The 16,828-nt window shown below is 28.5% G+C and overlaps 2 protein-coding genes across 2 annotated transcripts in view; both read left to right on the top strand.

Annotated features, from left to right (window-relative positions):
* The window catches only part of LOC100214368 (uncharacterized), a 135,483-nt gene extending 129,732 nt beyond the window's left edge, over positions 1–5,751 (top strand). Inside the window, exon 15 of the mRNA XM_065801454.1 lies at positions 5,427–5,751. Within this exon, the coding sequence (XP_065657526.1) occupies positions 5,427–5,688 (262 nt within the window). The 3' untranslated portion in view covers positions 5,689–5,751. The remainder of the gene's footprint in view (positions 1–5,426) is intronic.
* An 8,281-nt stretch (positions 5,752–14,032) lies between these two features.
* On the top strand, positions 14,033–16,538 carry LOC136082650 (uncharacterized). The gene is made up of 2 exons (XM_065802064.1): positions 14,033–14,232; positions 16,238–16,538. The coding sequence occupies exons 1-2, from the start codon at positions 14,033–14,035 to the stop codon at positions 16,536–16,538; spliced, it is 501 nt and encodes a 166-aa protein (XP_065658136.1).
* Positions 16,539–16,828: the final 290 nt, after the last annotated feature.

Below are 16,828 nucleotides of genomic sequence, written 5' to 3'. Positions count from 1 at the left end.
ACATCGACTAAAAACAAACACGGAAGAAGTGAAGTTAATACAATACAACAAAAAGTTATCAGACTATACTATCGTTGTTCGGAGAGTTTTTCGTCTGTTGTATGCACCACCATACAGCCCACAATTAAATCCAATTGTGGAAGTGTTTTCCAAAATAAAAAAATATAATCAAATCTGAAAATCCAAATATCAACAAAGAATTAGTGGCATCTATTTCAAATGGAGTTAATGGCATTACAATAAATGATTGTATTGGTTTTTTTAATCACGTCAAGAAGTGGGCTGTTAAAGGTATTTGAAAGAGAAATTTTTTAGTTAAAAATTTCATTTAATGTAATTTTATATTTTGTTAAATTTAATATAAATTTGATAAACAGAAATCATTTTCTCGCAAAACATAACATTTAATGTAATTATCTTTCTGAGATTAAATTACTTTTTAAAAGGATTAAATTACCTTTTAAAGGGGTTAAATAATTATTTAAAAAGATTTAATTACACTTCAAAAAGATTTAAAAACTCTGAAAACCCTGTATATTATGAATATTTTTTTTTGATATTTTACGCTAATATTTTTAAATATATTTAATTCGGCAAAAATTTTGTTTTCGACCATTGTCGGCAAAAGTCCTTTTTTTCACCTCCCCTTTAAATTTTTTGGGTATGGCCCTATATGTATATATATATATATATATATATATATATATATATATATATATATATATATATATATATATATATATATATATATATATATATATATATATATATATATATATATATAGAACCCTTAGATGTTGTCCGAAAGTTTTTTCGATATTTTGTTGACAAAAAGTAAAAATTAAAATGCAAGACCGGAATTTTTTTTTTTTAATAATGATAGACTGCCTGCCCCAACCAAACCCTCAGTCGATGTAGCAGCACTCCCTTGCGGGTCAGGCTATTTGTCAGTCGATGTAGCAGCACTCCCTTGCGAGTCAGGTTATTTGTCAGTCGATGTAGCAGCACTCCCTTGCGAGTCAGGCTATAAGATAGTCGATGTAGCAACACTCCGCGCATGATTTACAGTAAAAAAAATAAAAATAAAAACATTTTATTAAAAAAAATAAAAATAAAAACATTTTATTTAAAAAAATAAAAATAAAAACATTGTTTATATTGTTAAAAACATTCAAAATGTTATAAAAACATTCAGAATGTTTTTAAAAACATTCTGGTCAATTAAATTTGCGTTTTTGTGGTTTTTTTAAAAAACGATTAATTTGTAATTAAATTAATGGTTTTTACTTTCGTCCAACACGGAAATGTTGGACGAAAGTCAAAAGTAATTAAAAGTGACGTATGTGTTGGCGTAAGAATCACTTTTTTCCTTCCGCTCTTCCTAAAGCCAACAAACTATAGAACTATATATATATATATATATATATATATATAATTTAATATATATATATATATATATATATATATATATATATATATATATATATATATATATATATATATATATATATATATATATATATGTATATATATATATATATTAAATTAGTAGAAAATCACTTTTTTTTCATTTATCACTGTGTTTCATTAATGAAGACTCATCAGAAAAAAAAATTTTCTGATAAGTCTTTATTGATAAAACACATTGATAAATGAAAAAAAAATTTTGTTAAGTGATTATCTACTAATTTATAATTGCTCTGTTCTTTTAAGTACATTGAGCACTCTATTTTGTAGAATACATTTAAAAGTTTAAGTATATATATATATATATATATATATATATATATATATATATATATATATACACACACTGTTTCCAGATCCTTTAAGAACTCTTTTTGTTCATCACAAATCTGTTGAAATCCTAGCTGCTTGTCCAAGATTTTTAAATGACTTTCAAATCAACCTTTTTTCCGAAAAACATCATTGTCCGGATTAAATCACTTAAAGCATTTGTGTATATTTTTTTAATTTAAAAAATTTTGTGTTACTAAATAACTAAAACTCTGTTAAACTTAACTAATAAAGCTTTGAGCTTTTATCAAATAGTTATAAACGGAAATAACAACAAATGTGAGAAGTAATAACTATTATTATTTATAAGTATAAAGTTTTTATCTTTGACCACTTCTTTATTTTTTGGAAAATTATGAATTAAATCTTTAAAAATAAGTATTGAGTATTATACTTTTGATATGCCCAACAAATTAGCAAATCATGATGAATCTAGAATAAAAGAGTGTGCACCATGTGGAAAAAGAATAATTTCAAAAAAAAAGTCTCAGCAGTTTGCAATTACAGAAAAGATAGCTGAACAAATTAAAATGTATATAAATTCAGATTTTGACCTAGTAAACAGCAAATATCCTCTTAGTATATGTGGTACCTGCAGAATAACACTAAATGAGCAAGACAAAGTAATTAAAAATAAAAAATTGTCTAAAATGTTAAACTACGAAGACATTTTTGATAAAAGAAACTAGAACTAGAGGAGATAGACAATGCAATTGCTATATATGCATCACAGCAAGGTATATTGGTCATCAATCCGTCGTTAAAGGAAGAGGCTTTAAAAAAAGATTGACTTCTAACATTACTGAAGACGTGGCTTACTGCTGCTGCCGGAATTAGGAAGATTTCTTAAAAATCTTGTTCAGGTAAATATTATAAGCTTTTAAATTTATATATACATATAATAATAAACGAAAAGAATGATATTTTTATTCAAAATTTATAGGTAATAAAGGTTCAAATTCAATAATCATTTGTTCGTGTTGCAAATCAGATATTGGAAAGGGACTGTCCCATAATTGCAAGCAAACTAAATCAGCAGAAAATATTGAATTTTTTTAAAACAAAAACTTACTAGGAAAGGAAAAAGACCAGTTAACAAATTCATTACTTAAAACTAAGGCAGATAATCAAATAGATTCAAGTAAAAAAAACATCTGCTTAGAGCTTCATTCAAAAGGAAGATACAAATCACAAATCGTTTTAAAACCTGATATAGCCAAAAAAGTCAACTTTTCAAGCGAATGGGTGAATAACTTTCAGGTAAATACTGGAGTATCTTCAAATGTGATGGAGAAATTTACTAATTTTATTAGATCCAATATAGGTAAAAAGGCTGTTCCTGCTTATCACAGAGAACAAACACCAGAAAAATCTAAATCTTTGAAAAATTTATATCAGATTACACAAGATATGTTTGAAGTAGAGGGTGAATCTAAAGAAAAAGCAAAGAGAACAATTTGTTGGCAGACTCACAAGATATTGTGGATGCCGTGATGATAGCTAGAGAGAATAATGAAAAAGTATTCATTAAGGTATCATTGTATTTTATATTTGCATTAAAATTTAATTTTTAATTTGTTATATAATTTTCAGAAGTAAATTTGTTTAATTTAGGTAATGGCTGACGGAGACTAGGGTTTTCTAAAAATGAGTGCAACAATTTTACCAGAAAGTTATCAGCCAGAGGTAAATCGTGAATTAACTGAGGATGAAACTGAAGAGTTAAAAAAGTTGGAGGAACTGAGCTTTCCTAAAAAAAAAGATCCTTTATTCTGAAGGGGGTACAGCTAAAAAAAGGCAAAAAAGGAAAGTTAACAGGTGTTCACAGAATAATAATGCTTTGTATAGTACCTCGAATCAAAGAATCTTATGAAAACGTGAAACTGCTGTTTAATCTAATTAAGTTAGATAGGATTCCTTTTGTTTTTGTTGCTGATTTTAAATTAATTTTGGTTGTTAATGGTCTGCAGACAGCCACTTCAACAAATCCTTGTCCATATTGCTATGCTAAATTACTGTCACTCCGAGGATTAATTACACAGGAGGAAGAAAATATATGCGATGTAAACTGCAATATAGATATTTCTTTGAAATATTTGAACAATAGATGTGCAGGTTTGCGAACATATGGTGATCTGAGAAAATGCTATGACAGGTAAAAGTTTACAACATGTTTTAAATAATTTTCTGTTAATAATGTATTTTCACCTGTTTAATAATAAACATTTAATATATGTCCCTCTTCCTGAATTACATTTAAACGGATTCGTCAATCATATTTTTTGGAACGGAGTTGCGCCACTTTTAGGCAGAGAAAAAGCCATGCTATGGCCGTTAAAGTTAAAATTGATTTCAAAAAATTACCAGGTGAGAACTTGATAAAAAATTTAGAGAAAATCAAAAAATCAAAATGAGTTAATTCGTATATTTTGTTTAGGGTGAGTTCTTTCAAAGTAATGCATGTCGTAAGCTACTTCAATATGCAGATAAACTTCTTGAAGCTGATGTCCTTGGTAAAGTTAGCCCGTTATTGTTGTTACCTTTAGTTTCATTGCTAAAAGCAATGGACAATGTTGTCAAATGTTGTTTTGGAACTGGGAAGGTTTTGCACAATTTATCTCATTACCTGCAAGTTTTAAAAACAATATTTCAGGCAACAGATTTATCTGAAACTCTCAAAATGCACGTAATTTTTAAACACATTGAACAATGCCTTTGTGAACTGAAATCAGATTATGGACTAGGACTTGTATCTGAACAAGCCGGAGAGTCAATCCATAGGGAATTTTTAAAGTATTGATCACGATATCAAATTAATATAATCATAATGTGTCGTATGGGGAGCGATTGATGAAAGCTGTTGTGGAATTTAGTTTGAGACATTTATAACACTTTTATTTTAATTTTATTTGTTTGAACCCCGTTTTTTTTTAACATTAATTATGAAAATATCGATAATTTTTTACTTCTTTTGATTCTAATTCACTAGGCAAGTGGTCCAATTGGATTTATAGTATGCAAAAGTGTGGTTTTATTGCGTATTGTAGATTTATGATAACTTTCAAAAGTATTGCAGATAGCTGCAATTAATAAATAATAACAACTTTAGAACTTACAGTTTCTCTATTACCATATGCCAGATCAAAAAATATGTTTTGAATTAATGACTAAATTAAAAGTTAGTTATAAATCATGGACAAGCAGCTAAGATTTTAATTTCAACAGATTTGTGATCTACAAAAAAAGTATAAAAAGGATTGACATTATTATCGATCTTGAGTTTGTTAAGGGCCAGTGTGATTTGTTTTCATGATTTTTTTTCCTTTTTTTTTTTTTTCTCCTCGCAGAATTGATTATATATATATATATATATATATATATATATATATATATATATATATATATATATATATATATATATATATATATATATATATATATATATATATATATATATATATATATATATATATATATATATATGTATGTATATATGTATATATATATATGTATATATATATATGTATATATATATATATATATATATATATATATATATATATATATATATATATATATATATATATATATATATATTTATATACATACATGTACTGTTTTATTTTAAGAGCGATTGGACCGACTATATTTGGCATTGCTTACTCCTGGTCATTGAAAAATGTAGAGAATGGTTTGAGGGGGAAAAAAAGCCTTGGATTCCCGTTTAACGAATACTTTGCGTTTCTACTTATCGCTTTAACATCGTTTTTTTTATTTCTCCTTAGTACACGTATTCCAGAACGTTTTAACAAGAGGAAAATAGATGCCGAAGAAAATCCGTTGATTATCAGATCAAGTTTTTTAAAATATGATACTTTTTTGAAATTATAAAGTGAATATAGTTTAAAGTAACTTTTTTATTTTTATTTATTATCTAAAGAAAGTATACTTTACAGTTTTTGAAGTTGATGAATTGTTGATCCGTCAATCTCACAAAAGTTGATCTTTCCGCTTAACTGGTTGCTCTTTCATCTGCTTAAAAGCTAAAAGGTATCGTTGAATTAAAATAACTTTTTCGTGAAGCAAATCTTTAAGGTTTGAGAGTGATTTCTCCGTTACAGGATACGTTTTTCTTTTTATCTTAAGATTTCTTTAATAGAAATTTGTTGTAATGTTAGTAACTAAGCAACTAAAATGTATGAGTAGTATAATAATAATGTACCAAAATAATTCCAATCAAAAATTTTTCGCTCCTGGATGCTGGACGCAGTCCAGCAGCAAACTCAAGTAAGAAAAATAACAAAAATAAAAATGTCTATATAAAAATATACCCGTGGTCATACTTATAAGGTTCGAAAGCGACAATGTCAACTCGACATTCGCAAATATAGTTTTTCTTAACGAGTTGTAGATATCTGAAATAATCTGAATCAAAAGCTGTAAACGCAGATGACATTTGTCTGTTTAAATATAAAATAAATTCATGCATTTTAGATAAACACTGCTTCTGTAAAATAAATGAATGAATTATATCTTCAATGTTTACATTATAAACTATATTTGCTCAATATGTACATTGTTTTTATACTAGTTTTCAAGAGCCAAGCTTTTACTGTCACTTGATAACCTGGCTGTTGACATAAGTCTTGATACAACCCATTCTTGTCCAAATTGCGGCTTTTTATTGGATGAGTCCTCTGCTGAGATATTTGACAACTTGCCAGATCTTGAATCTTTCATTTCTCCTGATACAAATATGACACTTATATACATATCGGGGTATTTAACTCGTAAAGATATCGAACTATCAGAAAATGAGCTGCTAGAAAAAACCACTTTTTACCACCAAAAATATGGACAATACATAGGCTCAATTGACCGTGGTAGACTTAATATTCTTACTGATAATACCTGTCAATGGGTAATATTTTTTATAATTTTCAATGCGATTAATGATCAAGTATGCAGAGTTTCATTGAGCAATATTCTAATGAAGGTATCAGAGTTTTACAACTTTGAGATGCATCGACATCATAGATATATTCTTTCAAATATTTTTTTGATTAATTTAAATTTGATTAAAACTTCTGACTCCTCGTTCAAATAAAGAACTAGCTCAAAAAATATTAAAATTGTCATGAATTCTTAAATTATTATTGTAATCTTATTGCAAACTTTTTATTGTAATTTTATGTATATGATTGTTAACTTGTGTTTTAAAAATAGAGTGTTCAATGTCTTTTTTCTTCAACTCTGAGTTTCACCATTACTTGATCTTCTGGAAGAGTTACTAAATCTCAAAATATAATAGGTTTTGAGATTTAGTAATTCTCCCTAAAGAACCAGTAATGGCAAAACTCAGAGAAGAAGAAAAAAGATAAATGTTTTTACTAATATATATATATATATATATATATATATATATATATATATATATATATATATATATATATATATATATATATATATATATATATATATATATTTACAATTCTAACCACCCTCCAAGCATAATAAAAGCAATCCCTCGCAATATTGAACAAAGATTATCTTCCATGTCAATTAATGAAATATTCTTCAAAAAGGCTATTCCACCGTATGAAGAGGCTTTAAAAAAATCGGGATACAAATCGAACCTTACCTACCAACCACAAATAATCTCAAGTCAAAATCAACAAAAAAAGCAACGTAAACGTAAAATTATTTGGTATAACCCTCCGTTCAGCTTAAACGTCAAAACAAAAATAGGAAACCGTTTTCTAGCCCTTATTGACTTACATTTTCCAGCCGACCACAAGCTACATAAATCATTCAACCGAAATTCTATTAAGATTAGCTACAGTTGCATGCCTAACCTAAAATCTATCATAAATTCGCATAATTTCAAAATTTTACACAACAAAAATCAATTAAAAACCAACCAATGTAACTGCGTAGATAAAGCATTTTGTCCTTTGAACAATCAATGTTTATCTAACAATATTGTCTATCAAGCAACCGTAAGTTCCAGTCATCATGATCGTAATAAAAAAGTATATTTTGGCATTAGTAATACACCATTTAAACTAAGATACGCAAACCATCTCAAATCATTTGCATCAGTTAAATATAGAAATGACACAGAACTATCTAAGGAAGTATGGAGCTTAAAAGACCAAAACATAAAGCCCATTATAGAATGGAAAATTGTCAAACGTTGTAAACCTTACAATCTAGCAACAAAAATATGCCACCTTTGTCTCTACGAAAAATATGTAATTTTATCGCATAATGGAAAAAACCTACTGAATAAAAAAAACGAAATCGTATCTCAGTGTCGACATTCAAAAAAATTCCTATTATCTTTATTTGACACAGGGGACTAGTAAACTATAACGGCTTTTTGTTTTTTGTTTTTTGATTTGTTTTTTACGTAGATTTGTTTATAACGTCAGATGTCATTCTACAGTAATTTTTTAGGTTTTTGTAACGGTTTGTTTACGTTTTTTGTTTGTATTAACGGCTGACGATTGCCTTCGGGCATGAAACTTTAAGTCCCGCTAATCAGTTGTTTTTATTCATCCAAATATAATTATATATATATATTTATATATAAATATGGCATGACTTTGATCTTTATTTTATTGTTTTGTTTGATTAATTGGAGAAAAATTTATAAATTAAGAAATATTTTGTTGGAATTTCAGTTTGTTATTTTAAAATAAAACGTTTTGAGAGTGAAAAGTTTATTGAGTTAATAAAAAAATTACTTAAACACATTTTTGTTTTGTTTTCGCTGTTTAAAAAATAGGCCCAGTCAAATACCATGTTTCCGCGATGGCAAGGCCTTCAGTATAGATCGCCGTGATGATAACTCATTTTCAATTCTTCATATTAATATTAGGAGTAACAACTAACATAGGAAGAAACAGCTAACTTTCTAGTCACTCTGTGTGTACAACATATGCAACAAAGAACAAATAATTTTGTTATTTGTTTTTATAAGTTTTATAATATAATTTGTTAGTTATTTGTTTTTTACTCTTACTTTTAAAACCTCATTTCATTGAAATATATAGTTTTTTCAGTCTCCTGTAAAATTTTGCTTTTTACACAAATGAGATATTACCTGGCCAACGACGATATGCATAAGGTACATATATAAATGCAAGTATAAAAATATTTTTTATATATATAAAATTTTATTTTTTTTCAAACTTTTATTTATAAAGATTTCGAATTTAAAAATAAATAAAAATGAGATAAAACATGAGCATCAAAGAAAGGTAAAGATTCAGATTAAAATCAAAAATAAATAAATAAAAAAAATGTAAAAAACAAGTGAGTCCTATTTAAAAGTTTCAGAAGAAGCCCCGTTTGTTGTCAATTATCAAAAGTTTATTTTTTATTTAAAAATTGATCAAGGGAAGAAATTTTTTTTAACTCATTATCCAATAGCGTGTTCCATAATTTAGGTCCTCTGATTGCAATCGAGAACTTAGTCGCAGAATAATATGTTTTTGGTTGAATATAATTGTTATTTGAAAATCCTATTGGGTATAAATGATTTGTTTTTTCAAAAAATAAATTGAATAAAATGTGTGCCATTTTATTATCTACTTTGAACATAAATATAAGAATATGATATAGATTAAGTTGAAATAGGTCGAGTATTCTTAAAGCGTGTTTTTGTTTAACTAGAAGCTTTTTATTTTTAGATACATTAGTGCACCAAGCAACGTTAGCGTAATTTAGATAGCAATGAATAAGAGAAAAGTAAATGAAATTCAAACAATTTTGGTTTAACAACTTTTTGGCATTGTATGAAAGGCCTATATTTATTGAGATTTTATTTTGGATTAAACGTATGTGCTTCCATGTTACATTTTCATCTAAAACTACATTTAGAATCAACAAAGAACGCTCTCTTATGACAAAAGAGTTATTAATAAAAAGCTTAGGAAGTTTTAAGAAATGTTGTCTTTACCATGAAAACGATGGAAGATAGTATATTTTGTTTTTTTCGAACATTTATTGCCAATTTATTCGATATAAACCATTCGCTTAGTTTTGCAAGCTCTTCGTTCACTGTTGCAAACAAAATATTAATACCTTTATTAGAATAAAATACGTTAGTATCGTCGGCAAATAAAATTGAATTTAAGATATTTGAAAATTTACTCAAGTCATTTATATAAATGAGAAATAAAAGCGGTCCTAGAATAGATCCTTGGGGGACTCCACAGTTAATTGTCATTAAATTTGTTTTGTTCGCCATTATTTAAATTTTAAATTTTATTCCTCCTACTAAATAGTCTTTACATTAATTTATGTCTCTTACCTAAAAGATATCTACAATCTGATTATATTATCACATCTCTCAGGTCTACGTAACTGGACAGCTCCATTGATTACTTTTGTGATCTTTGTGTCGCATAAACGATTATCAAATATTTGTTCTCTGTTGCATATGTTGTACACACAGTGACTAGAACGTTAGCTGTTTCTTCCTATGTTAGTTGTTAGTTGTTACTCCTAATATTAATATGAAGAATTGAAAATGAGTTATCATCACGGCGATCTATACTGAAGGCCTTGCCATCGCGCAAACATCGTATTTGACTTGGGGGCCTATTTTTAAACGGCGATCTATACTTAAGGCCTTTCCATCACGGCGATCTATACTGAAGGCCTTGCCATCGCGCAAACATCGTATTTGACTGGGAGCCTTTTTTTAAATGGCGAAAACAAAACAAAAATGTGTTTAAGTAATTTTTTTATTAACTCAATAAACTTTTCACTCTCAAAACGTTTTATTTTAAAATAACAAACTGAAATTCCAACAAAATATTTCTTAATTTATTAATTTTTCTCAAATTAATTAAACAAAACAATAAAATAAAGATCAAAGTCATGCCATATATAAATATATATATATATATATATATATATATATATATATATATATATATATATATATATATATATATATATATATATATATATATATTAGTAAAAACACTTATCTTTTTTCTTCTACTCTGAGTTTTGCCAATACTGGTTCTTTAGGAAGAGTTACTAAATCTCAAAACCTATTATATTTTGAGATTTAGTAACTCTTCCAGAAGATCAAGTAATGGTGAAACTCAGAGTTGAAGAAAAAAGACATTGAACACTCTATTTGTAAAACACAAGTTAACAATCATATACATAAAATTACAATAAAAAGTTTGCAATAAGATTACAATAATAATTTAAGAATTCATGACAATTTTAATATTTTTTGAGCTAGTTCTTTATTTGAACGAGGAGTCAGAAGTTTACATAAATTAATTAAAAAAATATTTGAAAGAATATATCCATGATGTCGATGCATCTCAAAGTTGTAAAACTCTGATACCATCATTAGAATATTGCTCAATGAAACTCTGCATACTTGATCATTAATCGCATTGAAAATTATAAAAGAAAATATTACCCATTGACAGGTATTATCAGTAAGAATATTAAGTCTACCACGGTCAATTGAGCCTATGTATTGTCCATATTTTTGGTGGTAAAAAGTGGTTTTTTCTAGCAGCTCATTTTCTGATAGTTCGATATCTTTACGAGTTAAATACCCCGATATGTATATAAGTGTCATATTTGTATCAGGAGAAATGAAAGATTCAAGATCTGGCAAGTTGTCAAATATCTCAGCAGAGGACTCATCCGATAAAAAGCCGCAATTTGGACAAGAATGGGTTGTATCAAGACTTATGTCAACAGCCAGGTTATCAAGTGACAGTAAAAGCTTGGCTCTTGAAATATTCAATTTTTCAATCACCTGTTGTACTGTTATAAAATATGTGCCTCTGGAACCTTGTCGCAATTTACCAAACTCTTTTTCCAATGGATCAGTAGAAAACTCACTAAGAATGACATATTGATGTGAGCTATTCAATAATGATCGACATAGTTCAACAACACCATTGCACGTGTGGTAAATTGATTGTGCAGTGTCACAAGTAAGTTGTTTCTTTCTTTTACCTTGCTTTCCAGCCATCTTTAAAGCCATATTTCCAAAATTTAAAATGTCATCCAACCTATTGTCATTAGGATCTCTAATTACTGCTTGAAGTTCATCATTAAATCTAATATTTGCACCTGTTCCCTTAACACTGAGAACTTTCCACCACGATACAACAATGTTGATAAAATCATATAACATTGTTAATAACAATGTTATATGCTGCAGTCCTGGATGGTTAATCAAAGCATGGTAATTTTTGTCACAAAATATCCCTAAACAGGTAGAAACGGACTGCCTCTCAATTGGCCTTGGAAATATTGAAACCTCGTTTAAATTAGATAATTCAACTAAATTTTTGGATTCAAGTTCATAAAGCTTTTTAAGATGATCCCATTGTGCTACTTTATGTACTCCTTTATCATAAAAAATAAGTTGACCAGTTTTTTCAGTAAGCCAATTATTTCTAATGTTTTTAAGCAAATGTACATAATCAAAGATTAAGAAAATACCATCATTAGTCAACCAGGTTTTATTTGGAACTGTTCTTTCGAAGATTTAAAAAAATGCCTGATTAATTCTATTTATCACATGTTATGGCTTTGACTTGACCCGATGATTCCTTTATTGATTGGATAGTAATGCTAATTTGTTCGAAAAGAAATTGCGAGTTTAATTTACTTATAGGTATCATTTTGGTAATGAACGATGGTCCGATGGTTATTTATATAATTATGCCTTATTTTAGCAAGATAGAAGAAATAACATGCTTTAACTGATGAAATGAATATTATATAATGACATACTTTAAAATTGTATAATTTGTATTAATAAACGCACACTTAAAAATATCAGTTAAATATAATAGTTCTAAATATATATAATTTTTTTTGTTTTTTGTTTTTTTTTTAGTTTTGGTCACTTTAATACAGATGACATTTTTAAATTGATTATCCAAATCTTTAATCAAACATCGATTTTTTAATAATTAAAGTCGACAGACACGACGTTCGTTTTCTGTCGATTTGAAGTATTGAGTAAAGAAATAATAGAGTTGGACAAATTAGATGCAAACCCAGCTGAATTGGAATTGCAACCAACTTCTTTTGAAGCAAATCCGTGGCCATATTTAAGCGACCACTTTGACTTCAAGTGCAAGAAAAGCGACAGCTTTATCATGCAGTGTAAACTGTGTTAGCCCGAGTTGACTAAAGTAGCAGCATATAAAAATTTTACCTCAAACCTCCGCAAAAATGTTGAGGTAATTTAATATTAGTTGTATACTTTTTTAATATTTTAGCACTTTTAACACCGAATAATATTTGGTGTTAAAAGATTTCACGCAAACATTTTAAATTTAGCATGTTAAATGAATATGACATTGGTTAAAATAATGACAAATACTTTTTTTACAGATTAACATCTATCAAAGATGTAGGCCTTCAGTGACTTTGCGATAACAAGGATGCGAAATCTGAAGCCTCCAGAAATCCCAGCAAAGCAAGGAAAAATAAGTGGCATGTTTGCTATGGGTGCAAAGAAACGTTTGTCACAGGAAAAGGTTGACAAGCTCATGATCCAATTTATTTGTGACGGTCTTCATTCATTTTCTTTAGTTGAACAACCTGCTTTTTAAAAACTTTTACGTGCACTAAATCCGCATTGCAAAATTATATCCAGACCGTCTCTTCGGATCAGAATTGACGATGCTGCCATTCAGTTAAAGAAGACTTTGCTCTCAATTCTCAGTAAAATCAGGTATGTTGCAACAACTACTGGTTGCTGGTCTGCACACCAGCAAAGTTTCATAGGGATGACAGATTTATTGATGAGGAAACCTTGGAAAGGAGATCTGCCGCAATTGCTTGCCTGAAATTGTGGGGGTCACACACCTTTAAGGTCCCGGCAGGCACTCTTGATGACATTCATTGGAAATGCAGAATAAGGGAAAAAGTAGTGAAAACTACAACAGGCAGCGGCTCAAACTTTATCAAAGCATATAATATTTTTGGTAAGAAAAGCCAAAATCAGGAAGTCGGAATCAGAACAAGATTTTCGCCAAAAGTCCAAATCTAAGTACCTTGACACGTTTGACATCTTGAAAAAGGACAGTGGTCTTGAGTACCAGCTTCCTCCGCATTAAAGGTGTGCATGCCACTTGTTAATTTTAGTCGCCACAACTGATGCTGCCTCGGCAGAAAAAAACAATAACACATACAAAAGGATATCACGAGCTGCCTTTAGGAAATGTCAAGCAATGTGGAACAAGACAGGTCGGTTATACTTGGGAGCAGAAACTGTTCAAAAGAAATGCAAGCTCCAGCTCATCAAGCCAAATCACATTTGGTGGAACTCGACATACATGGATGTGGAGAAAATATAAGGATCTTACAAGAAAAAGGCTCCGATGCTATCAGAAATGTGTATGAAGAATTTAAAGTAAAAATGTAAGTTTTTTTATATAATTTAATCAGTGTAATCAAATAAGTATAAAATAATACTCATCAAAATAATCAAAATAATTCCTCTTCTCATATTTTTAAAAATTTATTCCACACCTCTTCGTGCAAGAAATGTCTATAAATTTATATTTGTTGTGGGTCCAACAGGTTGAATCCAGTTGAAATTATTTTCCTGACGGAATATTGCGCTTGTATGAAACCTGTTGTTAAAGCAATGGAAATTCTTCAGTCTGAGGCCAACACACACATGGGATGGCTCCTGCCAGTGATCTTTCAGTTACAAACAAAATTCAGCTGCCTTGAGACATTCTCCAAAATGTGTCTGCCCAATAAAGAAATTCAGGATGGTGTCCAAAAACGTTTCGGTAGAATGATGCAAGACCCAGAACCGATTGCTGCAGCAACTCCTTTGCCAAAGTTCAATATACCTGGACTGATAGGACTGAAATTATAGGAGCAGGTATGGTTTTCTCTTTTTTTGGGTCAATCTGTTTTGTCTACTTTTTTACTACTTAATCATCGATTGTTGTTTAAGTTCAGCAAAATGAATCTTTGCATTGCTAAAAATATAAGATGTATCGTTTTGTTTTTAAACAGGTCTGGTTTAAGTGAGACAACACATTGACCAGATGGCCGAAGTGGAGCAGGTTGGGCAAGATTCCTCAGATGAAGATCGGCCAATTTTGAAAACCACCTGCTTCTCAAACTTAACAAAAAGTTTATAGTTTAAATTTATGCAGAAAAGAATAGACTACGTTATTTTTGCTTTTTTATTCGACAGCTTTGTTATCTCACAGGCTGTTAAAAAAGTAATGCAGTAACTTTTGCTCTGAGTACATTTTTAATTATCTACTTTTTACTTTTACTTGAGTAAACTTTTCGACCGGTAACTTTTACTTGCATTTGATTAAAATTTCACTCAAGTATCACTACATTTACTTGAGTACAATTTTATTTTACTTTTTCCACCTCTGTATATATATATATATATATATATATATATATATATATATATATATATATATATGCTCAACAAATACATTTTCCAGTTTTTCCAGCATGTTTTTCCAAAACAGCCCTTTCCAGTTTTTCCAGCGAGTGGACACCCTGTGTTAGGTATTATGCTGTTTGTAATAAGAAATGTTGGAAAATGATCAGTCAAATCAGTTTTTATTATAGCTGTACTAAATCAGTTATTAAAAAAGTTATTAGTAATTATGTTTTCAAGTAAAGTAGAAGAACTTCTCCCTTACCGATGTCGCCAATATGGAAATAGCTGACACCAAACCTTAAACCTCACGATTTTAAAGTCAGCGTTTTAACCATTGCGCAATGACTGCTCGATTATTGTATATGCTATCTATCATTACATATATATATATATATATATATATATATATATATATATATATATATATATATATATATATATATATATATATATATATATATATATATATATATATCGGTAAAGAAGTTCTTCTACTTTACTCGATAACATAATTACTAATAAATTTTTTGATAACTGCTTTATTACACATATCTTTCTTTTGGCTTTGATAACACTTGATGGATTTTTTGTAAATGTTGGTCCTTCATTAGCATCAAAAATTGAATCCTCTCAAACCAACTTTAACTCATACTTGGTTTCTAATAACACTAATACTATGTCTAATGATAAACTTACTGAAGAAGAATTATTAGTCGCGGTTTCTTTAATCAAGCCCAAAAAAAGTATAGGAGTTGACAATATAAGTAGTAGCATCATTATCAATTCAATAAAACTTATCACAATCCCGCCCTTGTATATATTAAATTTATCTTTAAAAGAGGGAGTTTTTCCGGAAAAGTTAAAGATCGCTAGAGTTGTCCCAATTTTAAAATCAGGTGATTTTTATGACGTTACTAGTTATAGGCCGATCTCAATTCTTACATGTTTTTCAAAAATTCTAGAGCGAATTATGTATAATAGACTCTATTTTTTCTTAAGCAAAAATAATATTTTGTACAATAAACAATTTGGTTTTAAATCTGGTCATTCTACTGATCACGCAATCTTACATCTTGTACATGATATATTTAATGGGTTAAATGAAAAAAAGTATACTTTAGGTATTTTTATAGATCTAAGCAAAGTCTTTGATACCGTTGATCATATAATTCTTTTATCCAAACTCGAAATCTACGGTATAAGAAATTCAAACATGGCTTGGTTTAAAAGTTACTTGTATAACAGGAAGCAATATATTTCATACGAAGGTGGAAAAACGGATAATATGACTAACGGATAATAATCACATGCGGTGTTCCCCAGGGTTCCATACTAGGAGCCCTCTTATTTCTAATTTATATTAAAGATTTAAACAACTTTTATAATATCTTAAACTCAATTTTATTTGCCGATGATACTAACTTGTTTTATTCCAATGAAGATATTAATATTTTATTTTTAACAGTAAACAAAGAACTTGATAAACTAAGCCAATGGTTTAAATCCAATAAACTACCCCTAAACATTAAAACTAAATACACATTATTCCATCATGCTTCTAAGAAAAAAAATATTCCATGGAAACTACCG

The sequence above is a fragment of the Hydra vulgaris genome, chromosome 07, assembly GCF_038396675.1.
Source record: "Hydra vulgaris chromosome 07, alternate assembly HydraT2T_AEP".
Lineage (NCBI taxonomy): Eukaryota > Metazoa > Cnidaria > Hydrozoa > Anthoathecata > Hydridae > Hydra > Hydra vulgaris.
Note: the sequence above shows the minus strand (reverse complement) of the source record. Positions and strands in the feature narration are given on the sequence as shown.

What these genes read in the sequence shown, in the direction of transcription:
- LOC136082650 (XM_065802064.1), top strand. Translation starts at nt 14,033, where the DNA reads ATGTCAAGCAATGTGGAACAAGACAGGTCGGTTATACTTGGGAGCAGA. An exon ending in GAAGAATTTAAAGTAAAAAT is followed by an intron (nt 14,233 to 16,237) that starts GTAAGTTTTTTT and finishes TTTTTTCTTAAG; the next exon opens with CAAAAATAATATTTTGTACA.